This window comes from Acyrthosiphon pisum, chromosome X (assembly GCF_005508785.2).
Source record: "Acyrthosiphon pisum isolate AL4f chromosome X, pea_aphid_22Mar2018_4r6ur, whole genome shotgun sequence".
In the NCBI taxonomy this organism is placed as follows: domain Eukaryota; kingdom Metazoa; phylum Arthropoda; class Insecta; order Hemiptera; family Aphididae; genus Acyrthosiphon; species Acyrthosiphon pisum.
In genome coordinates this window covers 81,878,411-81,904,734 of record NC_042493.1, presented here as the reverse complement: position 1 = coordinate 81,904,734, position 26,324 = coordinate 81,878,411, and the positions used below count along the sequence as shown (strand labels likewise).

At 27.6% G+C, this 26,324-nt stretch overlaps 1 protein-coding gene across 1 annotated transcript in view; it reads left to right on the top strand.

The window, feature by feature from the left end:
* Nucleotides 1–24,973, top strand: part of LOC100573039 (calcineurin-binding protein cabin-1) — a 27,452-nt gene extending 2,479 nt beyond the window's left edge. Inside the window, exons 5-33 of the mRNA XM_003243479.4 lie at nucleotides 1,161–1,369; nucleotides 1,448–1,682; nucleotides 3,003–3,126; nucleotides 3,212–3,359; nucleotides 3,441–3,602; nucleotides 3,667–3,858; nucleotides 3,922–4,095; nucleotides 4,175–4,346; nucleotides 5,178–5,290; nucleotides 5,349–5,535; nucleotides 5,591–5,756; nucleotides 5,829–5,970; nucleotides 6,690–6,785; nucleotides 6,860–7,031; nucleotides 7,108–7,285; nucleotides 7,361–7,497; nucleotides 7,584–7,697; nucleotides 7,917–8,081; nucleotides 10,074–10,172; nucleotides 10,250–10,459; nucleotides 14,802–14,941; nucleotides 16,866–16,923; nucleotides 17,190–17,312; nucleotides 17,379–17,442; nucleotides 17,512–17,711; nucleotides 17,773–17,936; nucleotides 18,053–18,290; nucleotides 21,360–21,458; nucleotides 23,671–24,973. Of these exons, the coding sequence (XP_003243527.1) occupies nucleotides 1,161–1,369; nucleotides 1,448–1,682; nucleotides 3,003–3,126; nucleotides 3,212–3,359; nucleotides 3,441–3,602; nucleotides 3,667–3,858; nucleotides 3,922–4,095; nucleotides 4,175–4,346; nucleotides 5,178–5,290; nucleotides 5,349–5,535; nucleotides 5,591–5,756; nucleotides 5,829–5,970; nucleotides 6,690–6,785; nucleotides 6,860–7,031; nucleotides 7,108–7,285; nucleotides 7,361–7,497; nucleotides 7,584–7,697; nucleotides 7,917–8,081; nucleotides 10,074–10,172; nucleotides 10,250–10,459; nucleotides 14,802–14,941; nucleotides 16,866–16,923; nucleotides 17,190–17,312; nucleotides 17,379–17,442; nucleotides 17,512–17,711; nucleotides 17,773–17,936; nucleotides 18,053–18,290; nucleotides 21,360–21,458; nucleotides 23,671–24,726 (5,337 nt within the window). The 3' untranslated portion in view covers nucleotides 24,727–24,973. The remainder of the gene's footprint in view (nucleotides 1–1,160; nucleotides 1,370–1,447; nucleotides 1,683–3,002; nucleotides 3,127–3,211; nucleotides 3,360–3,440; nucleotides 3,603–3,666; nucleotides 3,859–3,921; nucleotides 4,096–4,174; nucleotides 4,347–5,177; nucleotides 5,291–5,348; nucleotides 5,536–5,590; nucleotides 5,757–5,828; nucleotides 5,971–6,689; nucleotides 6,786–6,859; nucleotides 7,032–7,107; nucleotides 7,286–7,360; nucleotides 7,498–7,583; nucleotides 7,698–7,916; nucleotides 8,082–10,073; nucleotides 10,173–10,249; nucleotides 10,460–14,801; nucleotides 14,942–16,865; nucleotides 16,924–17,189; nucleotides 17,313–17,378; nucleotides 17,443–17,511; nucleotides 17,712–17,772; nucleotides 17,937–18,052; nucleotides 18,291–21,359; nucleotides 21,459–23,670) is intronic.
* Nucleotides 24,974–26,324: the final 1,351 nt, after the last annotated feature.

The following is a 26,324-nucleotide window of genomic DNA, read 5'->3' as shown; positions in this document are numbered from 1 at the left end:
CGGTCTTATTTTGAACAGAGGATAGTTATGGAAAATTGACAACATTGCACAAAAATCTTGGGTAAACAACATATGTACATCAAATGTGTATGATTACATATGGTCGATACGAACTGTACTCGGTCGTGTTGTGCCCAATGTGAGGTAACAATTTTTTTATCGATGTTCAGGGTGCTAAGCCAAAATTGTTTAAATATGTGAAAGAATAGGGATATTATTTTTGGCTGCAAAATCTCATTAACTGGTTCTCTATTTTTATCCACAGACAAGTTGTATTAGTTATAGCTTTCCATTTGTCTTCAACATTTTCTCAACCATATTTAATAGCTAAGCCATTTAAGAACTATATTTCAAGTTAGAATAGTTCATTCATATGTAACATATTTTAAATTGTTGGAGTTTCACACAGCATTTTAATGCATAAATGTTCACAATACATTTAGTATGTGCACTAACTTTTTCGATGTGTCTTGTACATTACGTGTAATATTTAATTATTAATAATATAAACTGTAGTCGTCTTTAAGCCAATAGGCTAACCTAGTGGCTATTAATATATAGGCTAAACCTATATAAATTGAAAATGATAGCCACAGTTGCTTTTCTTATTTGTGGTTTTTACCATAATATCATATATTTATACTCTGTCTAAGTATAATATAAATAAAAACATTTTTTGGCAATACACATCAAGTTAATATGTGACACTACTTGAGAACTGGGCTAAAAACCCTGAAAATATGTGCTATACTAGTTATATTACCAGTGTTTCCTGGGTAGAAATGAAACCTGCGGCGAATAGTAATAAGTAACTTTGTTTTCTTACATGAACCAATTGCAATGACAAATAAACTAATGTGTGATTAAGATTTTCATTTTTTTTTATATCTTGTAAGCTACTTTAAGATAATTGGTATAGTCTATTATCTAAACCTTCCTTGATTCGTCTAAATATTTATTTTTTGTGAGTTGAAACAAAACTCAAGCATGAATAAACATGTAAAGACTAATATTTAATAAAGTTTTTGTAGTGACCTATTTGTTTTATATCATTGTATAGTAAGTTGGTTTGAATATTTTGTACTTCATTACAGCGTATTTTATTGTTGTAAGTCTTTCTTACAACAATAACAATTAAGTAATAAAACATTATTTTTCAGGGTATTAAATGTAATCCTAATCATTGGCCTACTTTGGATAAATTGATAACTTTATTGTATGCAAGCAACGAATATGTGTGTTGTTTATATCATATAAGCATGTCACTTAATTTAGATTCTGGATATTTAAAAGGACATTTTATCAAAGAAATAATATTCAAAAAATTTCCATCATTAATATCCTATTTTAAAAGTTATTGCTCAGACGGGTAAGTAAAATATAGTTTAAAATATTTCAATTTAAAACAATGTATAATTTTAAATAAAAATGTTGTATATACTTTTAGTGGTTTAGATATTACATGTGATGAAACAATAGATACCAATATACAGAAAAAGATATTAGATGAAATTGAAGATATCAAGAAAAATGATCCTACTTTATGTTTAGGAAAATCATCCAAAACTATGGAATGCAATCCAAAATTGTTTGCTAGGCCTTTAGTGTTTAAAAGTTGGGATCAACTTGGAAAATGGTTATTAACAATTTATGATCATATGTTTGAAAGTTATGAACATTCGGTAATTATAGCTTATTTAATTTAAAAAATGTTGGTTGCTATTTTGTTACTAGTAAATTATTTCTAAAAAAAATGTATAAAGTTAGCACTGAACATAATAATAAATTGATTAATGTTAAAAGTGAATGATTAATGACTATAGGGCTATCCATTTTCATATTTTTTTTTTTATAACATGATTTCTGTAAGAAGAAAATATGTTACAAAAATTAAATCATTTGTTTATACATTTTTTTTTTTCATTTTGATCTTTGCATATTTTAAAATTTTATTTTATTTAAATTTTTTAGGTCATTTTGGAATTTTTTTGATTTTTAACCATTAATTAAAATAATAAAAATATGTTACAGATATAAAATTATTGCTAGTAATTTAATATCTAATAAATAAAATATACCAACGTCCAACATACTGTTCAAAAATAATTTTCTTTTGAAACCAGAAAATATTGTAAATAGTATAATTTATTTCATTTTTAAAAATAGCTGATGGAATTTTTTCATAAATCTTGAACGTAGAACATAATAATAATATATTTTAATGATTTTGGATTCTGAAAGATGCAATGAATGTATTTATTTCACAATGATGTGTGTGTATTTACTATACATTTTCTAGTAAAAAAATGATCATTCTGATCATCAACTTTGATAGGTGTTTCTGGTAGCAAATCAGATCTAGTTGGTACTATATAAGATAATACATTTTTAAGTACTTATTAGTTTTTAAAATAATCAGGAAAAACAAAATATATATATAAACATTTATTAAAATTATAATATTATTAATATAATTATTTTATAACCTTTGTTACCAAAACTTTAAGACCGTCTTAATTTTTTTTTTCATAAATATTGATAAAAATTATTCGTTACTTCAAAAAGCTTAAAGATTTAAAACAAAATTCCTCATAAATTTCTTTTATAGCAATTAAAAAATTTATATTTATTTTTTAGTATTATAAAACGGGATAAGCCCAATACAGACTTTAGATAGTAATCTTAAGGCAAAGATACACAACAATACAAATTATAGTATAAATTGTTTAATTATAGGAACAAGTGTCTCAGTAGGGCCCAGTATTCTTGTTTTCGAGAAATAAATAAATAATACTAGATAATAATTTTATAAATATAAAATAAATATTTTTTTTGTTTTCAAAAAGCTAAGCACAAAACACTTCACATTACTACTTATACTTATACTTTGCTGTTATTCTTTTTTTTATTATTTAGTATATCAATAAATCTGAGTTACATAAATTGTGTAATTAAATATTAATATAAATTTATATTTCAAATTTTTAACTAAAACGTTTCAGCTTCTGTACGAACCTATACAATTCAATCACGAATCGTTAACTCTAAACACAACAGAAAGTCAAATTATGGTAGATGAAAAATGTATTGAAAACGATTTTGAAAAGCTTTCATTTAAAATTGATGGTAGATATTATAAAAATACATTTTTATTATTAATATTTTATAATTAATAAATTTTATTTTATTATTTTGTTATTGGTAATGATAGTTCCTGCAACAAAACGAAGAAAAAGTTCACCATCACTTGCAGATCAATTAAAATTAAGTCGGCGATCAGCTCGAAATAAAGCAAATTCAAAAGTTAATGAGTCAACACTGGTCAAATCAATATGGAATACTATGCCCCAACATTTATTGTATAGTTTATTTTTTAACTAAATAAATGATTACTTATTAATTATTGTATGATTATGTTTATATTATTGCATTGGTTTAAGGCTTAGCAAAGATGGCAGTAATAAATGTAATCCAATTAAATGGTCGGACGATTCTATGGATACAATGGATTTGTATAGGTTATTCGAATTCTCAGATATATTGAGTGATGGTCTTATTGAAAATTTACTGAAAAATAATATTTCTGAAGATGAACGCCTTAAGTATGTATAATAAATAAAATATTGAATACAATTTTTAATAATTTTATGTTTGTATTATTATTAGACAAATACATGATGAAAATTATTTTGGATCCGATCATGAAGCTAATGATTTGAATAATTTTATTGAACTTAATAACAAAAAGTCAATTTCCGATTTACTAGAAATTTATTTAATTATTATTGCAAACAAATGGACAAATACCTGGCCTACAAACATGATTCAAGTATATATAGATGTTTTCAAAAGAGTATGGTAAGTTATCTAAATCTTTTTGATAACTTTTCAATACTTACATTTGATGTTTGATTTAATTAGGATTCATACAGAAAAACAACATATTACTTATATTTCTGACTCAAATTTTGATACCTTAAATGATGAACAAATTAAACAAGTGAAAGATGAAATTTTATCTATTCTTACTTATGGAGAACTATTATGTGATCTTTATTTTCAATTAAAAATTAGCCATAAGCCATTAGAAGGAAGGTATTAATGCATTAAAATACTAATTTTCATTTTTATTGATATTTATTATTAAATAATCTTATGTAAATTAATTTTATAGTATTATTGGAGGAGACTTTTGTTCTCTGTGGATCGGTAGCATAAATGATGCACTCTCAATATTAGATTTGAAAGATAATCATATGGTGATAAATGTTCGATTTCTATGGTTAAGAGCATTATTTAACTTGCAAGATAAAGAAACCAGGCTTACATGTGATGTACTTGATATGGTAATCTAATTTTTTATTTTACCTAATTTAATTTATTTTTAACTATATTGTTTTCTATTTATTGTAAACGCCTATCAAGAATTAATATTATAATTTATAGAGTTGAGCTATATCGTTATGAATCATTGGATCACTAATACATTTTTTTTTTGCAAATTTTCATTTAAAGTTATATTATTGTAGAAAGATATACTAAACATTTTTAATAGCTATGTAATGTCATGAGGCCTCGGGCACCACACAATCACATGTGAAATACGTATACAATTTACTCAGTTATCACAATGATTTTTAACTAAAACCAAGAATTTAAATGCCTTAAATTTTTTGTCAATACTTAAAATATTTCAAAAAAATTTGGTCAAAAAAGCTTTGAGCTATCTTTGGGCCATAGTGCCATAATATGCCAAAATAATTCAATTTCTTAAATTGTGATAAACCTTTAAGCATACCTTCAAGAAAATGTAGAACTAATATAAACATTGATAATGCTAATTTTATCAATTAACTGCCAACCAAGCTCCATGTTATAATTTAAATATTAATATATGTTTAATGTTTTATATTTAAATTTAATGTAGTCATTACTCATTAGTTATGTATGCTATTCTAATACATTTGATCTATAATATTATTATTAATCACATAATCTTATAAATAATTTTATAATTAACATTGTTTTAAAAAAAAAATTGTCGTAAATAAAAATTTGTTTTTAAAAACTTAAATATTTTAAAATCAGTTTAATAATATTTATTGATGTATTATATACATTAAAATATTGAATTGATTCTAGTTCAAACTATTAACATAATAATATAATGTTTTTAGTTATTGAATTTCATCTGTGGTCTGGATGATTATGAAATTGTCTTACCTAATTTAGAATACTTTTACCGAATAAATACAAGGATAGCAGAGAAACTTATTATCACATTAAAAAGGTTTGTTATCAATGTATTTTTATTTATATATGTATTTTTAAAACATATTAATTTTCAGGAATAATTTATTAAGCACAGTAAAAAGTCTGTACGATTCAAAAGAATATCTAAGTGTTGTGAATATTTTGAAAGAAACTTTAAAACCCCAATTTACTTACATGGAAATACCAAGTTATCAAACTATGACACGAATGAACCAATACATATTTATGCTAAATTCATTTTTAGAGTTAAAAAACTACCATGTAAGGATATGTAATTCAATTTTAATGTTTTATTTTATAATTTTTATTTTTAAAGGAATTGTTTAAATGGTGTGAGCCATGTTTGTATGAAGCTATTTTACAACATCGTAAAAGTCTTATAGAAGATTGTGATCAAAACCAAAAAACCAATCAAGCCAAATTTATTAATAATATATTTTACGCTATGTTAGAATCAATTAAAATAGAAGGCTTAGATGTTTGTAAGTAGCAAAATTGCAATCAGTAAAAGATTCCATTATTATTTATTTTTAATAAACTTGATGTTTTATTAGTTGATAATGTGTCACAAGGATCTAAATCAAAACTTATACAATCAGTCATAAATCTTTTATCATATCTAATAGAAACTCCTGATGGAAATCCAGAAATTGATGCTGTATCGCCGTGGTTGTTAATTTATAATTTGGTAAAATAGTAAGTTTTTTCATGCTTAACTACTGTGGGCATTATTTATATTGCTTTATATTTCTGTTATAATTTTTATGATGTTTTTAATTCAGACAATGTCTTATGATTTTATTCGGGTGGTTAAACTTTTTTTGTAATTAATTAATTAATTGTAGAGATGTTACGAACCACAATATTTAAGGTCGAACCAAACTTTTCTCTAAATTAATGAACCCGAACAGATCCGATCCTACACAATTTTAACCGAATCCAGACCAAACCGAACTCTTCAAATATTTTATCTAACTCAAACTGAACATTAAAAAAGTCAAAATTTGATATAATTTTGTTTAATATTTATTTATCACTTAGCCACCATAATTATTGACTTAACATTTTGGATTAGTGATACCTAATAGAAACCTTTGAGAACTGACTTTTATTTTTATTTCTCTGGTTTGATTATCGAAACAAACTATTAGGTATTTAGTTCAGTTAAATTATTTGGAATTTCCTATTCGGTTCGGTTTGTAACATCTCTAATTAATTGATTATTTGTAATACAATTCATTGACCAGTATTTTATTTATTCTTATTAAATTGCTAAAATTTTAAATTACAATATTTTCTTTAGTATTAACTTTAGCATCTGTTCATCATGTGTTTATTACACTTTACTAATATTTATTGTAATCTGTACAGTGTACATGTATGACTAATGTCTTGATAATCTTTTGTATTTCCAGTGAGGAATCTAAAACTGATAATTCATTTTCTTCTCAAACTACTAATATCCCACAGTCTTTATCATTACTCTTCCTGGGTCATGAATATTTAGGAAAGTAAGTATTCATTTAATATGTCTCCTAATATAGTTCTATTTTAATTTACATATTATTTATTAAAACTTGTGTAGGAGGTCATGGTGTTGTTTTGAAGATGGTATTCTTCTATTCCTAACATTATCAGAAATAGAACCTTTTATTCATACGGATTTGTATAACATATCATTAGTGCATCAAGTTGATCAAATATTTTATTGTTTGTATACACATTTAATCAAACGTAATAGACCACGCCATGTACAGGTAATTAAAAATTAAAATAATAACAATATTTAATAAATTATTTTTATTATAATAATTTTTATTTTTATTTATGTAGGATCATCATTCCATGGGATTAGCACTTACATGGCCACGAGCTAGACAGTTAATGCATTTTTATCAACCGCAAGAATTACCTAGTTACGATGGTATATCAAAAACATTTACTGTAAATTCTGATACAGAAGCTATGCTTAAAAAAATCATAGCTCTCATACCTGAAGAAATAAAACCAAGTAAAGTTAATTAAGATGTATATAAAGAATACATTGTTGTAAATAAATCATTATTCATTTATTTTTATATTCCAGATCGATTGATGGATAATTTAATGATGTACATCAAAGGGGAAACAGACCAATTGCCTATAAATGATAATCCTTTACCTAACGATGTAAAAGATATTTTTTATTTAATGGCTGATTTTAATTTTAAAAACAAGACTTGGGTAAATTCTTAAGATTTTATTTAAGAATTCTTAGAATTTATAAATATAAATAAAACTATTGTTAGTAATATAATACTATATTTCAGAGTAAAGCTATTCGATATTATTTACTTGATCTTTGCAATAACTTAGATCGTTTTGATTCTTGGGCTGCCATGGCTTTAGCTAGGGGGAGTCAAATAGAGACAAAGTTAAATTCAGTAAGTCAACATTTACTGATATTTGTTTTATGATGATAATATTTTTGAATTTGTTTAATAATCGCTTGATCTATATTGATATAAATAATGTATTAATTAGTAAAATAGTGATTACATATAGAATTCTATAGAAGAAGATATGAGAAATGTCCGAGTCCATACAAAATCGTTTTCTTTGTTTGTGTGAACAAATTAAAAAATAAAAATATATTTTTTTAGTGTGAGTCAATAAAAAATGAAGCTGACATAATTAGAAGAGCTCATATGACTGGTCGATGCTATAAGCACTCTCTTAAAATAAGTCCTGAAAATACAACTCTTCTTATTGAATATGGAACATTTACGTATAGTATTCATTCCTTTTGTTCACGTTTATTGAAACAGGTGTGTATTTAAATTATTTATAGTTTTTAGTACTTTAAACTGATCAAATTGCATTACTTTATTTTATGGTTATCTATACAAATTAGAGTACGACTCTACAATTTATTCCACATTGACTGCTCAAGTAGTGTCTTGAGTAAACTAAGAGCATCATTACTTATTACTTTATTAGTCACTAACCTTTGTCTATAAAGTATATAGACAATTTCAGGTTTTTGATTTTTACACTAAGACAATTACAATAATGTAAAATTTGCAAAATGCATTAATTGTAGACTAAAAAATTAAATATAATGTTGAATACTCTCAAAATAAATACAATAGAATTAAATATTTACTTGTCAAAAAAACAAAACTAAAATTTTGTATCAAAATATGATACTGATTGATTTAAACCACGGATTCATCATACATAATTAGTAGAGCTGAGATATTTATGACTGGATATTTTTTTTTTGTGCAACCCGAATTCTACAATTTATAAAATATAGATTACAAATATACAAACTTATTTCGCATATTTTTACATATTGATATTTTTGAGCTTATAAATTTATTTATTGTGTTGATTATTTCTAGATTAAAAAGCATATATTTTATTAATTATAAATATAATATTAAAAATTGTTCTTGTCATTATTAATATTGTGTCTATGGGTAAGACCCATAGAAAATTTGGAGATTATATATTTATAAAAACATTTAAACATACTGTCAGATCATCAAAGGTTTTTCAAGTTTTAAAATATCGGCGAAATAATTGTTATACTGTGTAGTCCTGATGGGTACTTAAAGTGCTTAACCTATGTAAAATTTAACTTTAATAAATCGGCAACTAATTAAAAAAATTGTTCATATTTTAGCCGTGTATTTTGTAGTTAATTGATTTTAATCACTCATTCAAAAGAGTATATATATTTTTTTAAATTGATATTAACCCTTTTTTACTGAAATAATAGGTGTATTTAAAATATTTTAAGGCACATAATTGTATATTTTGATATTTTAATGAATTGTTGATCATTAACATCCGATCTCTAGTAATTAGACTGGTATTTATGACATTTTATGAAAATAATAATATAAATAGCTCTAATCTTAATAGTAAAACATCTCCAAGAATTTTAATTCAAAATAAAATTCAATTTAGTGTAATGAATTGTAAACTAAAATGTTCCCTATAATTAAACGTTGAGTTGGTGACTTGGCACTTTATTAGTCCACGTCAATCCCCACTTCAACTGCGATAGGTAATAACTCACTATACACCAACCAGATAATATTATTCTACATGCTGAGTGATAAAATAGTAGATAATTAAGTGGGCATTACACCCACATGCATTCTCTCTGTCTTACAAATGCATAGCAAATTGTACACTCAGCAGATCACGTTTAGCTCTGTTAGTTAAAAAATTAGAGTCTATTAACGTCTTATAAAATTTGAAGATAATATTCTTACTTCTAAATTTTATAAGAAGTCAATTTACTTTAAAATTTAAACTAACAGAGCTAAACGTGATTTGCTGAGCGTACAATTTGTTGTGTTAAGCGTTTTTGAAACAGAGAGAATGCTTGCAAGTGTAGCGCCGTTTTAATATAATAATTATCATTATATAAATTGTATTCTTAGAAGTAATAAATATTAAAAAGAAGCAGTATGAATAGTAAATAAAAATGTATTATTATTATTTTTCCACGTTTATATTCTTATTTCATTCTGTTGAACTTTTAAAACATTTAAGTAATAATAATAATAATAGTAGTTTATTTTTTGTAACCAATCAATATACTTGCAGTCAATAAATTTAAATATTAAGTAAAGTTTACTTATATAAGTAGTTATTTATAAATCAAAAGTTTGTATTACATTTTATTATATTTTGTGTAAAATAAAATATTATATTAAGGTTTTTGATAAACAAAAGTAAATTGGAATTTTAAGTATAACAAATAAGTTTATTATTATTACTTTTTTTGTATATTTATTCAGGAAACCTCTAATATGAGCTTACAAATGTTTGGAGAGCTTGAAGAAGAAAAAGAAAAAATGATCAAAATCGCTAGAAAATGTTTTGAAACTGCCAATAATGTAACTTTTACTAATTTTAACTTAGATATATTTATTTATTATTTTTTAATATAAATTATGTTATTATATATCATTAGGTTTGGGAATACACTGATTGCGATTCCCAGGATGAACGCTGGATGCATCATTATGTGCTCGGGAAAATAACTGAGAAAAATGATGATAACTCAACAGTATTTATGGATCATTATTTAAAAGCTGCTCGGTATTTAAATTCCTATGGAGCTAAGTTTCCAGAACATATTATATATACTGCTCCTCAATATTATTCAATTGAAGTGCTTGAGGTAAAGAATACAGATACTTAGTTGAATAATATTTTTCTAAATTATATTATTTATATATATTTCTTAAGAGAACACCATACCCGTGTTGTATACATTTATATACTCTAGCGATATATTGTCTCCGTCCTACAAACGTGTACTGCATAAAACATACTAAATTGTACATTTGCAATAATTAACTATCCTGTTATTTTTAAAACTAGAGTGAATAATTCACTCAATATAAAATTTAAGGGTAAGATTATTATCAAGAGCATAGCTTTTAAACTTATTTAGTCTAATTTAGATCTATAAAAATGGTAACACACTTAAAACAATTAATGGATATTTGAAAAAGTAAAAAATATCTAATACTAGTCAAACTATAATTTGTAAATTTAAATTTAAGGATGAGACAATATTCACAATTATTTTTCTGATCTGTAATCTATTATCTATTGTTTTAACCATCACGTCATAACCCCATAATAATGTCATAAATGTATACTTTGAAGTTTGAACACGTACAATATAAATAAACAATTTTGTAATATGCGACATACTGTTTGAGAACCACTGATCTGGGGCATCTGGAGTATTGACATTTAATTACGAAGCCCACAACTGAGCATTTTAATATTATAATTGTAGGATATTATAATACTTTATACTAGAAGCTAAAAACAAAAAATAGGGTTATTTTAATAAAAATAGAAATTATTTATATAAACCTGTAAAATGCCTAAATTATCTTGTATTTGAATTTTACAAGGTCATTTCACACCAATTTAAAAAAAAAAAATACAAAATTGAGAGAGAAATTAAAATTTGTTGTTTTACTTTAGTAAGTAAATATCTTTATTATCTATGGGATACCACTGTTTTTATTGTGTTATAATAATGTCATAGTCTTGGTGGTGTAGTGACCAATCCAACCAATGAGTAGTGTTGTAAGCTTCTACAATCCGTGTGTTCCTTATTAATTATGATAATATTCATCTAGTTTTCCATCTGATGAAACATCGGATTATTCGGATTGATAATCAAGGAACACTTTTAAGATAAAACTTGTTATCATGTGTGATATGTATGATAAATACATAAAGACTAAAACACCTAGAATCTCTAGTCTTCATGGATAAATATTATCGATATATTATTGATATTATCGTACCATGTCATCGACTCCCGCACCACCTTATTTAAGACCTGTTTTACAATCATAATTTAAAACTCGGTTACGCTTGAACCACTGATTTTACCAGCCGAATTAGGTGATTTAACCTGAGTTCAACTACTGTAATACCGGCCCTAAGTAGGTTCGCCATTTGATGAATCGAGAGCAATCGGGTTCAAGGTTGTCCATCTGATTAACCATCAAGTTTATTGAGGTACACAATGTGTATCTGGTCACGGACTAAGATATAATGGATTGGTATCGACATGGTTGCGGCCTTGGGGGGGTAGTTGAGGATCGATCCTCAAATGTTTCGACACCGCCACTCTTTTATCTTAATAGGCTGACGTTAGGTTCAAGTAGGGTTAAAAGCGCTCTTAATAGCAGATAACGCAACTGATATTGTAAAAACTAAGGTCTAAGAGTATCTACACTACATGCAGATACATCAGTACATGTATATGTCTTGTTTATACTGAATATAGTTGACGTAAGAATGTCGATGTCAATTTGGTATTAGGTACGAGGATTAAACCGTAGGTAACTTTTTTAATACGAGTAAAAAATAAAAAAGTTTCAAAGACCGCAATTATTTATTGAGTACACATTTTTTTTAATTTTTAATTTAAACGACAGAATCGTCATTTACAAAACTTTTAGTGATGAATAATAAATGACGGTGTGTACTGAAATATGAAACGTACTCACGAGTCACGAGTTTCAAGAACTATGACCAATATTCAATAAGGCACGAGACCACTTTTTTGGAAAATCCGTTTTTACTGTAATATTAATCATATAATTAAATTAACAACAATTTTAAATTACAAAAAAAGGAGTGTACGTAGTACGCGAGTGCGTACGGATAAAGTAAAACTTTTTTACAGATGGTACGAAAAAAACCGTCACAACACACATTTCTATGGCTTCTCTGTATAAAAAAGGATAAATATATCAAAACAAATTCATCAAAATTGGTTTCCCTCATTCCCTGATCGGAATCGAACCTGTCATCGGAGCGTAACTGCCACGCCCTTTTTTATATATATTATATACCCTCTGTAAAGAAGTTTCACTTCAAAAATTACAATTTAAAGATAGATATACAAATAATCGTGTGTTATAACTTGTAATATGATATTCGATAAAATTTGCGATTCAGTTTGTAAAAATCAAAAAAACAAATTAAAATTTTAAATATAAAAAAATTTGAATTAAAATAATATAATTGTGTACCTATCCAATTTTATTTGTCGTATAATCGATCTGATCATTTGAATACTAACGTTTATGTATTATATTTATGAGGAATTATAAGCTTACTAAAATTACAAATACCGATAATACCTACTGACATCGTTGAACAAACCAATATTAGTTATATTTATATAATTTATAATCAGTTATTTTTATCGTCAATACATTTATTATACAACGGGCTGTACCTAATGTTACTAATAGATCACACACCACCGCGATTCCAATAACGTTTGTATAATAGCCAATTTCCGGGAACCGGTCCCCACCGGTCGACGCACACACATTACAGTAGATAACCTTAGATCATGTACAATTATTGTATGTGATCTAAGCCGTCAACCCTATGCTACACATATCTTTACAATAATACAATACATATGTATATTCAGATATTCTACAATATATATTATATAAATACATGAACCAGATCACGGACTATTTAGATATACTGGACTGGTGTCGATTAATCGATTACCTATCAGTGACTCAAATGTTTCGAAAGCCGCAGTAAGGTACAACTAGGGCCCAAAACCGCCATGTTACATTCTTACATATGTTATAAAAAACACAATGATAATAATAATTTATTGATCTATGTTAATTATACCTATTGACATGTATAATTCTTATGGCTGGGGGTCGTTCTGTTAATTTGTGCGACACCGAGAACGTTACCACGACGTCATTAACAGTATTGAAAATTGAAATCAGAAACCGGTATTGCGGAATTAGAGGAAATTCTGGAGCGGCAAACGTTTGATAACGGAGAAATTCAGAACGTCTGTTTGCTAAACGAAGCTGTGAACGTTTTTAGCTGCAAACATTACAAACGCCGAGATCCAGCGTTTGGTCTGCTTCGTTCTAGTAAACAGAACCGTGGTTGATTTTGTCTATACTTTTGCCGATCGTTATCACTTTCACCATTTTTATGTCATAAGGCGCGTCCAGACGGAGCAGCTTTAGCCGCGCGGCATTAGCGTGAATACATAAATACATTTTTTGCGGCTTTTTTTGAATTTTTGATGCCGCGCGGCATAATTTCCGATCGGCCTAGTAGGCGGTCTACATCAAAGGAAAGCCGCGCGGCTTGTGCCGCACGCCTATGTCGCGCGTGTGTGGACGTATTTTCAGCAAAGCCGCGCGGCATCATCAGTATTGTCTTCCGGAAGATAATCGGGAAATAAATGCCGCACCATGTGGACGCGTATTTGCCGCGCAGCAAAAGCTGCTCCGTCTGGACGTGCCTTTACACCACGAACACGATTAAACAAAATACCGCACTAAATCAAGCGCCCACGAATTTCTACGTTTCAAACGTTGGCGTTCGTTCTGCAAAACGTTTGCCGCTCCAGAATTTCCTCCTAGAGTAGCAAGACTATACACCGCGCGCCGAGAGAGCGCAAGTTGCACGCGCATCCAAATGATGCTCCGCGGTTTCGAGGTCTAATTTCTCCCACCAAGTCGACTGGTCATACGCCATCGTAAACCACCGAGCGCTATCGTCTGTTGTCGAATTACGAGTCACGACGACGCGACGCGAGACGGTTGACGATGTGAGCTAATCATCCGACGGTGGGAGTGGCGTTGGTGGGAGATGCGCCGACTACGACGAGTTTTGGTCGCCGCCGACTTGCGCTCTCTCGGCACGCGGAGTATAGATGACAGTTAAGTTAGAATATTACAGGTTTTTTGTATAAGTAAAATGAAAATGTAAAATATATATATATTTTTTTTGGTTATTTATTTGTAAAAAACTGAGTAACTGAATTAGGGGCGTTATATTTTTGTCTGCTCCCTGTATATTGCCCCTTAATACGGCCCTGCTACATTAATTTAATAAATATTAAATAATATAGAATGTTTCATCTGATCATTAATGTATCTGTAATATTTTTAATTACATAAGAAAATTAATTTTGATTTCAGATTTATTACAGAATCCACGCTGGAGCATTGAAGTTGTTAGAAAAACATGAAAACCAATCATTAAATGAAGAATTATATAGTAAAATTAAAATAGCATTAGATGAAATATCTGATATGTCCCCTATTGCTGATAAAACTAAGTAAGATTAATATAAAAGCGGGTTAGTGGGTAACGCTCTGCTGTACATTAGGTGTGAAAGTCACTATAACCATTGGCGCAAATAGGTGGGGGCTTAGGGGGACTTAGTTCCCCCACATTTCTGCCAAGTCCCCCCAGTTCAAAAGTTAATAATTAGTACTGAGCATATAATATAATTTTTAGAAAATATTATAGGAGGGGCTTTAGTCCCCCCAAAATAATTTGTCTATTTGCGCCTATGACTATAATGTATGTGTTAAATTTTGAATCAATAATATAAAATCATTGTATACAAAAAACAATTCTGAGCGAAAACAGTCTGTCAGCCGATAATATTACTAAGTATGTTTGATGATATTATTGTGATTAAAATAACTAACTTTACTATTATTACTACAATCTTCAATAGGTTAAACTTTATTTTGCCAAAAAAAAAAACATTCGTAAATGGCATTGTGTGTATAAAATATAATCATATAATCTTAAAGTTTCATACACCCACGAATCATATTTTTAAATTACAACAAAATCACTAAAATCGTTATTCTTGGTATTAATATGAAATTTCGTCCAAATTTTAAATTAAAATGTCTGTAAAAATAGCATATTTTTTAGATTATTTGGTTACAGTATGAACTATTTATTAAAATCATTGCTTTGAATTTTATTAAATCGAAATGTTAATACATTTTGTAAAAATCTAAACTTAAAAAAAAATCGAGCTCATGGATCATTAATATTTCTCAACTGCTATTATAACTACTTATGAGTTATGAGGAAGAAACCTTATATTACATTTTAAACCTTTTTTTATAGAATGTTATTGAAATTTATACAAAAAAAAAATTGTTTTATGTTAATTTACGGGTAAATATCCTATCTTTATATCTGTCTAACTTCAAACGCCCATAAAAAATTAATTTGATGTTCCAGTAAACTTTTTTAAAGTGACTACTAATAATCTATCATATTATTAAAAATATTAATTATTATTATAGCTATTAACTTAGCCTAAATCAAACAACAAAAAAGATGATTTGATATGTATTCGTTTGATTTAACTTGGTTAATAATTATTATTTTTAGTAATACAATGGATTTTTGTATTTTTTTTATTTTATTACAATATAAGCCTAATACTCTATCAGTTATAAAAAGTGTCACTTCATCTGCACTTACTTGTTCTACGCACAGTTTTTTTGGTAAATATTGGAAAACCTTAAAGGAATCTTTCATTAAATTTTCAAATCTTAGATATAAATAGAAAAATGTTTATGAATTTCTTATTAGAAATAATTGGCCAATTTTCGTGATTTTGATGAATTTTGTCAACTTCAGATGATCATAAAAATTATTGTGGTTTAACTTTTTTTTTTTTTTTCCACTAACATCAACTTATGAGGAACGTTGTATTAGATTTTCAATCCTTTTTATTTTCGATTTCTTATCATTAATAATTTTTAAAAACTAATAAAAATCAAAATTTTCTTAGGATAGGTTGCTTACAAAAGAGTCGCAATATTTCAAATAGTTTATGGTGCATAGAAATCACTTATATAAATATTCAGTAAAATTATATTTAATTCATGTATCTATGGTTACACTAAAAAACAACATACATTTTTTTCAAAAACAGGTTTTGTGTAAAAATTGTGTTTTTCCTTAATTTTATTTGGTTTTCTGATGCTTTTGAAAACTTTTGGGAATTTTTTTACTGATGACATCTCAAATTTTTAACTAGATTCAGTTTCTAACTAGAAAAAATGCTGAAAATTTAAGCATTTTTACTGTCCCAAAAGGTGATGACTGACACAAATAAAAAAAATAAAAAACACATCAATACATTTACATCATTGCTCTGTTCAGAATCTAATATTAATTAGACTATTAATATTAACCTAAATTTATCTGTTTAATGTTTGTAGAAAACCCAGTAACATATCCACATTTGATGTGGTGAATTGTAAGGATGTAATAAAAAAGGTATGCTATAAAATTTGAATAAATAGCTAGACTTGGTTATTTTATCTTTTTTTTTTGTTACCAATGGACAGAAGTTATATATAAATTAGTAATATAAATAGTCATATAATATAAATTAGTCTAACTATGTATTTTTGTTCTTTATAGAGGTTTTTCAAGAAAATTAAATTGAGTCTAATTTATTATATTATAATTAATAATACATTTACTCACAAATATTTTGATTTATTGCTTAAGTTTTAAATGTTAAATTATTTCTTTTCTAGGATATAAACTTGACAGTAAAACAGACTTTAAATAATATCATTAATCATGTGATGACATCTGAAAAAGATGTTGATAATTCCAAAATTAGTTATCAACGTGAATTTATTACCAAAAATTCTAATGTAAGTATTAAGTGTATTGCTGATAAAATATTAAATTGTATGTTTATTTTAAAATGTATGCTCAAGGACAATTCAAACATGCCAGCAAAAAAGATGAAGTTAGATTCAGCTGTTCAAGACACAATCGACTGTAAGTTTTACACAAATATATATTTATTAATTTTGCAAAAATGATAGCCTTGTAATTGTATTTTCATAGTTCGATGGACATTAATTCAAAGGTGCTTAGAAGCTTTAGAAGATTGCATCAAAAGATTTCCTCAACATTACAAATCGTATTATCGGTTGGCCCACTTCTATTTCCGTTCGCCATCTCATAAAGATTTTAATAAATTCAAAGATTTAATTTTTGGTGAACGAGGGTTATTCGTTGGACAAAGACCTAATAACTTTTTTCACGTAACTTAATGATTTGTCTATATATTTTCTAGACAATATTACTTATGTGGTTCTAATTTAGGGTGTTTGGAGGATACCAGTTAGTGAAATAGACCGCCCTGGTTCATTTGCGTACCACATGAGTCGCTGTATACATCTATTATTAGATTTTCTTAAAGAAACTGGTGATCACAAAATGCTACTTGATTTGGCTATCCAGTTGAAATACATACCTGATCTTGATAAGTATGTGATGAAATATAAATATTAATACAAACATTTTTATTTAACACATCTCCTAAAATATTTTTAATTTTTAAATAATTATAATATTGCAAGTAATAATGAATTATGGTTTTTAGGAAATATTTACGTGATAACGAACGAGAAGGTATTTCAAAAGAAGCACTGTTCCTTAGTGTTCAAATATTAAGGAGAATGAAATCAGAATATGCTAAAACTAATAACCGCTCCAAAAATGAACTTCTTCTTATTCAAGTTTACAAAAGTTATAAGCGTGTGTTTAAGTGTTGGCAACATAAAGATAATACTTTATCGATGCTATTATTGAATGTCTATCAAAACATTGTTGGAACAAAAGTAAGATAGATATTAATTTTAAAAATCAAATTATCACTATTACTGGCACAAATAACAAACATTTAATTGTGATACTCAAATACAGAACATAAATTTAAAATGTTACCATTTCTAGAAAAAAAACTTTTGGCCGTAAAAGTCTGCTTTAGTGTAAGATTAGGTGTGCGCAATGATTCAGCATTGAGCCCTTACCTGTTATCTTTGGTAGTTTATAGATAATGGTGTGTTAGTGGGAAAAAGCCCGGAGGAAGTCAATGAGAGACTTGAAGAATAGAGAATAGCGATTAAAGGAAGAGACCAAGGTTAATTAGTAGTATACCAGAAGCAATTGTGTATGATTTTGGAAGAATTAATCAAGAAATGTATGGGCAAGGCATGTAGTGTATGATATAATAAGTTCTTAGGGTCAGTAGTACAAAATAATGGTGGTATGAGGATGAGGTCAGAAATAGAATTATATATGTATGGATGAACTAGGACAAACTGAAGAAGAGTTGGGTATTTTGAGTGACAAGAGATTAAATGATAGATTTTTTAAGACTGTTGTGAATACAGTAATGTTTTATGTTTTATTGAATTCAGAATGTTGGATAATAGACGTTTAAACGTTATGGAGATAAGAATGTTAAGATGGATTTGTGGAGTGACTAGGGAGGATAGAATAAGAAATTAATTCATTAATGGGGGTAGTCTTAGAGTGGCATCAATTGTAAAAAAAAATGAGGAATAAGTTGAAAAGAATAGGTTTAGATGATTCGGTAACACGATGAAGAGAGGTGACTCAAAAACAGTTGAGCTATGGAAATATATGTATATGGTAAGAGAAAGAGAGGAAGATTGAAGAAGAGGTGGATAAATAGAATAGAAGATGACTTACGATTAGCTGATGTGAGCAAAAAATAGATCGATTAACAGTGCCCTGTAAAGGTGTCTTAGGGTGACCAACCTCATAATGTTGGAAGAGAGGAAACCGCAACATTTTAGTGCACCACAATTCAGCGATGACATTTCAGCGCATACAACATTAACGCGCAAGACAAGTCAGCGCATCATGTTTAATAAAATATACAAAATTTATTAAACATAACAAATATAATAAAATACCAAATTAAAATGTTAAAAATAGTATTATTGATAAATACACATTATGTTATAATATAAATCACTTTTAAATAAAAATTGTGTTAAATAAAATATACTAACTTCATTGAACATAATAAATATAATAAATTCCCAAATTAAAATCATGCTACAAATATTATTATTATTTATTATATAATATAAATCACTTATTTAGTATTTAGATTAAAATGTTGGGCTATTCATTGTAAGTATTCATTGAGTGGTCGGTTTAAAAAATCTTCTCATAAATGTAACATTTTTTTTCTGTATCTTTTTACCTTGATTTCGTTGGTGACAGTGGCGCTGAACACGATTATCAGCTGGGAAAAATTCCCCAGAACTATTTATGGTTGGATCAGGTGGGTGAGTGATAATAAGTGATCACTCATTAGAGGTATTTAATATTTAAACAACGTCATAATTTAAGAATAATGGTAATTGTAAAGAATAGATAGGCAATAATAGTATGAATATGGTAGGTCACTAGGTAGTATATCGCGATTATAATGCACTAATCGAGAGTAACTAAACATTCTTTTTAAGTAGGTGGGTCTAACACCAGAACTTTTTCCCCGTAACATGAAATATAAATTGGTGCCACTGGTTAGTGGTACATCTTTAGCAATAAGCTGTTGGATAGCCATCTTATTTATATACTTTCTTCCTCTTTCAAATAATTAATAAATTTCCATATAGTGGAATGTGAAGACGTTAAAATAGCAGATAACTCATAATGCCAAGCTTCAATATTGTTATTGGTTTTTGGGAGATCATATTTCAAACGATTGAAACAATTCCAAATATCAATTGCAAATAAGGGAGATCTTCGTTTTCCTCTTCTGTCTAAACTTCCAATCCAAGTACATTTGAAGTATGAAATTCGTGACAACAACAGTTCTTCATTTTTTATATAAAATTGATTTTCTAAAATACCTTCAAAGTATTCTGTCACCTTTTCTATTGAAACAAAGGCAATAGCAGCTCATTTTTTCAACTCCAGAGCAAGAAGTGCTTTCTTTTTTGTCCGGTTACAAAATATATACCAACAGTATGACATTAGAAAACTGAATTGTATGTATCATATATAATTGGTAAAATCAATTGAGATATGATAAAAGTATACTGTCAGCAAACTAGAGTTTTGAATATTCTAGAAGATCTAAATTTTTCCATGTTGAAAAAAAGAAACTGCTCTCCACATAATGTTTTTTTGATGGTTTTAAATAATTTTGTGACGAGACATTTATTTGTATTTATGACACTATTACAAGTATTCTTAACAAGTCTGGTTAGGTTTAACACTTATTTAAATGTCTAAACTGGTGTGCACTTACTGTCTGATGAATGTATTCGTTCTGAGCAATTTTGATTTTCATTGCACCTCCAAATTATTTTATTTTCATTTTATCTGTCCTGTCTATTATATTCTGTGCTATGACTATAATTGTTTTTCTCATTGCCTTATAATATATTGTAAAGACAATCACTTGTTTAAAAAAATATGATTTATATACTATAATATAGTTCAACAGGATTATGTTGAAAGACTTTGTATACCAACCACAATTGATATTGCATTAAATAATTTTATACTAGTTACCTATATAAGATAATCTTGATTATTTAGGTACTTATAGGTAATAACTACTGCTGCTGCACCGATAACAAGGAAATTCTTTTAATTAGATAGAAATATATTTTTAAATCTAATATTTGTTGCGCTAATTTGACGCGCGCTTTAATGCTGTATGCGCTTAATTGTCGTTAATTACCACTCTCAATTAACGTGTGCTGAAAGTACCCTGCGCAATTGGCAGTACACCGGGCTTAGAAGAGGTTTTTAAAACTGTACACCCTAGTAGGAATTTTAGAATACAGTATTCTTTATTAATAATAAGAATTAATTTATATTAGTTAAAATTAATGTTTTTTGTCTTAATGTTATAGGACGATGTATCTAATGATATCATAATAAAGTATTGTCAAAAGCTTCAAACAAAGGAAAAAGAAATTGAGTACAAAAGCAATATTGCAAATAATGAAAATGTAAGTATATAAATAAAAATCCAGAAACAATTGAATAAACCGAAAGCAAATGTTAATAATTTTTAATTGAAACTGTATATAATAAATGTTAATATCTAACTGTATACAGTTTAATTAAATATAACTATATAACTATATTAATATACTATATAGGTTTTCATTCTTAGAATTCCGATATGAGGTTATTCATATATTTGTTAGTTAATTGATTTGTGCACAATTGGTTTTAATGCAAGATATTTGTAGAGTATATGCTCAGTTTACCACTAAAAAATAACTTAATTGTTTTAAAAAAAAATTCTAATTCGCCAACAATTTCATAGCATTGTAACATAAATATGCCTTTGACATATAACAATATAATAAAATAATAAATAAAATACTATCATAGTTTTTGAACTTATCATTTCATGATTATAATATGGTGTCACAAGTTAATAAAAATAATCAACTAGAGTTTGTTAAGTTAATTTATTATTAATAATGGTAAGCTAATAGTTAAAAAACAATATATTTTATTTTAAATAATTAATGTTAATATGGAGAAAAATATTAACTTAATTCAGTTGAAAAGTAGTTAATTATTATTTTTTAATTATAACCTGGGCCACACGTATTAAAGAGTTTGTGTATCTTTTTATTTTTTTTAAATATAACAGCATTTTGTTAAAAATGCATTTATACCATTTCTTCTTATTGCAAACTGACTATAGTGGCGTAGCAATTACATGTTTGTGCCAACTAAATTATTAATATATATTTTGTTTTTTTAATTTAAACCATTCAACTATTGTATACAGCTTAGTTAAAAGAGTACATTTATTAGTTGTAATTACAGCTATAGATATGTTTAACAAGTTCACTGTGGATCATATTTGTGTATACTTGTCGTTGCGCGGAAAAATTTGTAGTCTTAAAAAAAAATTTCCTAAAAATTGAAAAATTAAAATATCAGTGTAAGGTTTACACTTGAGTATGAAACAATGCTTATAGAAGTCACTGACAAAAAACAAAAAGTTTAATCTTAATGCTGACCAAATTATGTCTATTAAATAACAAGGTACATGAAGCCAATTAACATCATTCAGCATATGTGAACTATGTAAAATGATGCCATTTGGTGTCATCTGCAGTGAACGTGTTGAACATGAATTTAAATAAAATGAGGTAAACATTGGTGAACTGGGAAATCCCTATTTGATGGCTCCCCTCTACCTTTCTCAACTCTCAATTAGGTATATTCCCAACCAAGGGTACCCCAACGAAAGAAGGTTCACTTACACCAAAGTGCACCAGCTGCAGCTAGTACCTTCATAAAAATAAATTCATGTTCTCCCTATACATTATTTCGATAAATCAAACAAAATAATTACCGGGTTTCCCAGTTTGTCAAGAATTATACTGTATACAAATTATAATATATTATTAGTGTTTGGTTCATTTTGTTTTAATTTGACAGTCATGTTAATACACATTACACAGCTTTCTTAATTACTCAACCTATATCAAAATTCTAAGTAATTTATTATAATAGTAATAATTATAATTATAATTATAAATAAACTATAAAACAAATAATATCTGGGTAAACCACTGAGTTGAATAAAGGCGGGTTCACAACTGCCCGTGTCGTGTCGTGCAAAATCGTTTTTTCTGATTGGTTCACCAAAATGTGATAATAAAATATGTACGTATCGACCAACACGATACCGCGATTACCGCGGAGTTGAATTAATTCAACTTTTGATCGTGCTGGTCACAATGTTTACGCCTTGGTAGATTTGTTTACTGTTATCTATCTAATACCTATGGTATCTATTATATTTTGATTAGATACCAAGTTGGTATCGTCCTGATTCGGAATTCACAATTCACACGACACGACACAACACGGGTAGTTGTGAACCCGCCTTTATTGAACACTTTTTACACAAAGGGAAGCCTGATAGACCCTAGTAGGCTTTTCTTATAACGTCTACCATAGTTAAATCATGAAAATGGTTGAAAATCTCTTCTCAGGTCACTATTATCAATCACCTACAATTTTAATAACTTCACGTAAGCCCAGAAAAATTATCCTGGATGACATTTTTAATATGAGTAACTTATATTAGGGTTGCATTTTTAGCAATTATCTTAATAATCTTAAATTGGTTTTTGTTTATCTATTCTTAAAATGTTTTTAATAACTGAATAATGTTTTTTTTTTTAGAATCTTACATCGCCAATTGCCAACTCCCAATCTACTAGTATATTGAATTCGTCGCAAGCTTTGTCAGCTCAGATGTCACTTGAAAACCAAAAACGGCTTTATTCCCCACAAGTCTCACATCCACTACCAATGAATACACAGTTATCCAATCAAATTATGTCTATGTTTGCTCCCTATACACAATCCCCATTGTTCCCAATGACACAAGAGACAAGTTATAACTACACATTGCAGCAAAAGTTGCAAGCAACGAAACAGAAACTAAAAAAAAACAGTAATAAACCAAAAGCAGAATCCAAACGGTCTACCATTTCCAAAACTGACAAATCAGATGTCCATAGACTGGCAAATGGTAAACAAAAAAAAAGTTCTAGTATTAAAGTCAGTATTGAATCAAAAATTGTACGAAATTCTAAGTTATCTAACAATAAACCCACAAAAAAAGCAAAAACTAATCGTTTGGAACTATGTAAACCCTTGAATATTTCACACAATGTACAGAATGAATTAAAACCATCACATAACTTGGATTCAATTGTAGAAATCAATAAACTACCTAATAACATAGGCCAGTCTCAAAAGCAAAAGCAGAACAATTTGTCTTCAGTAAAACAGAAAGCTGTCAAACAACCAATGGCCGCGACACTTTTAACTGTGGACAAGTCAAAACCAACTATAATTATGAAGCCAACAAACTCACGTAATCCAAAATCGGTATACATAGACCTAGATTCTGCTGCTGAACAGGCTCGTTTAAAATCTACAATTCTCCAGAATAAAAGTCCAGAAATTAAAAAAACTGCTACTGTGTCGTTGAGTCCTGCCATGTTGCTATCTTCTTGCCCAGGTTTAAGTATAACACCGGTCGTGAACGCAAATGATAACCGCAAGGTAAATGAAACATCATTGGCATCACGTCATGTTCAAAACATCCCAACAATCACGCAAAATTTTAATTTTGAACAGTTTCAGCACCTCAGTAATAGTTTGACTATTACAAAATCTGAAAAAAATGTTAATAAAAAATCCAAACCTGAATTGATCCTACTTGATTAGTTGTAAACAATGTTACAACTACAGCATGTTTTTTTATAGGGAATTTAGATACTAATCTGTGTGTATAAATTGTGTACAGAATTATTTATTTTGTATTATAATAGTAAATTTAAAACATTTTTATGTCATATGTCTTAGTGTAATACTTGTGATGACTTTACTTATTTATTTTTGTTGATTGATTTATTTCATTATACTATAATTAATTTTTAAACTACATTGAAAACCAATAAATTACATATTTTTTTAAACATCTTCGTTCTGATAAACCCTGCTTTTACCTTCTTCAATTATGAAAAAAAAATGTGTTTGAGGATGTTTCACCCGCATAATATATATTATGTTGTCTCTATCTTACAAATGTACAACATAGAAAATTTACATTAGCACTTAACTTACTAAACTTACTATTATAAACAATTTATGAAAATATAATTTTGACAAAGGTTTAAACAAAAAAAAAAAAATGATTATTTCTGAAACCATCCAATGATAATATAATTCCACTTTGTAATACTGGTATTTTGTACTACTTCAGTTAAAGAAGGGTTTCCTGTAAAATAGCAAAGTTCAGCAGTTTTTAGTAATTTACACATCTATAGTTATCGTCAAGTTTATTTCGATACATTTTATTGAGAAGAAAAAATTATATACATTTAAATTTACTATAATAATAGAACAGCTAGTTATGTTAAATCAGAGCTAATTCTTAATTTATCTTTTTACTGTAATATATTTTTCATCAACTCAGTGATTAAAGGAAAAAAAATGAATGATCATCGATTAATTAAATATAAAATCCCTAATATGTTTAAACATCAACCATATTAAATGATGAAATTGAACAAAAAAAAAAACATTAAAAATACATAACTTGAGTTCAATACAAATGTTTATAATGTCTTATAAGAATACAAAACTAAAAATAATAATACATAAAGATATCAATTGGTAAGATAGACCCATACAAAATCATGATACGCCTGGGTGATTCAATTTTCGAAATAATTATATAGTTCTGTTCCAAATCTCGTCGATTTTATTAATTCCATACAGTTATTTTCTCATAGAACTCGATGACCATCTCAGGATATAGTGTTCTCATAATGTATGAGTCAATTAAGTAGTATTGTTCCGGCATGTTCTTGGTTTTCCATTTAATTAGATATTTGAGTTTACCATTTGTTGTCTTTTCCACTCCTAGTATTGCACTGCCTTCATTACCATTATCAAGTTCACCATTAAATATTTTAGTCGCCAATTCTAGTACTATTGCCTTATCAGTACTTCCAACACCATTTTTTCTACCATTAGAACTAATTATCCTGTAAACATTTTATAAAATTTCATTAAGGTTTATAAAATGGACAACAACAAAAAATTATAATAATAATTTAATATAAAGTGACATAAAATGTGTAAGTAATCTCTGTCATAGGTAGGTACTAGGTACTGAAGAGCTGCAAGGGCCGGGCCGGTCTGACTCGGTCCTCGAAAAGTGACATTGGACCGGGCTGGGCCCTTAAAATAAAACAAAGGGTTGGACCGGGCTTTAAAAGATTTTTCTTCGACAGCAAATAATAAATAACAATGATAGA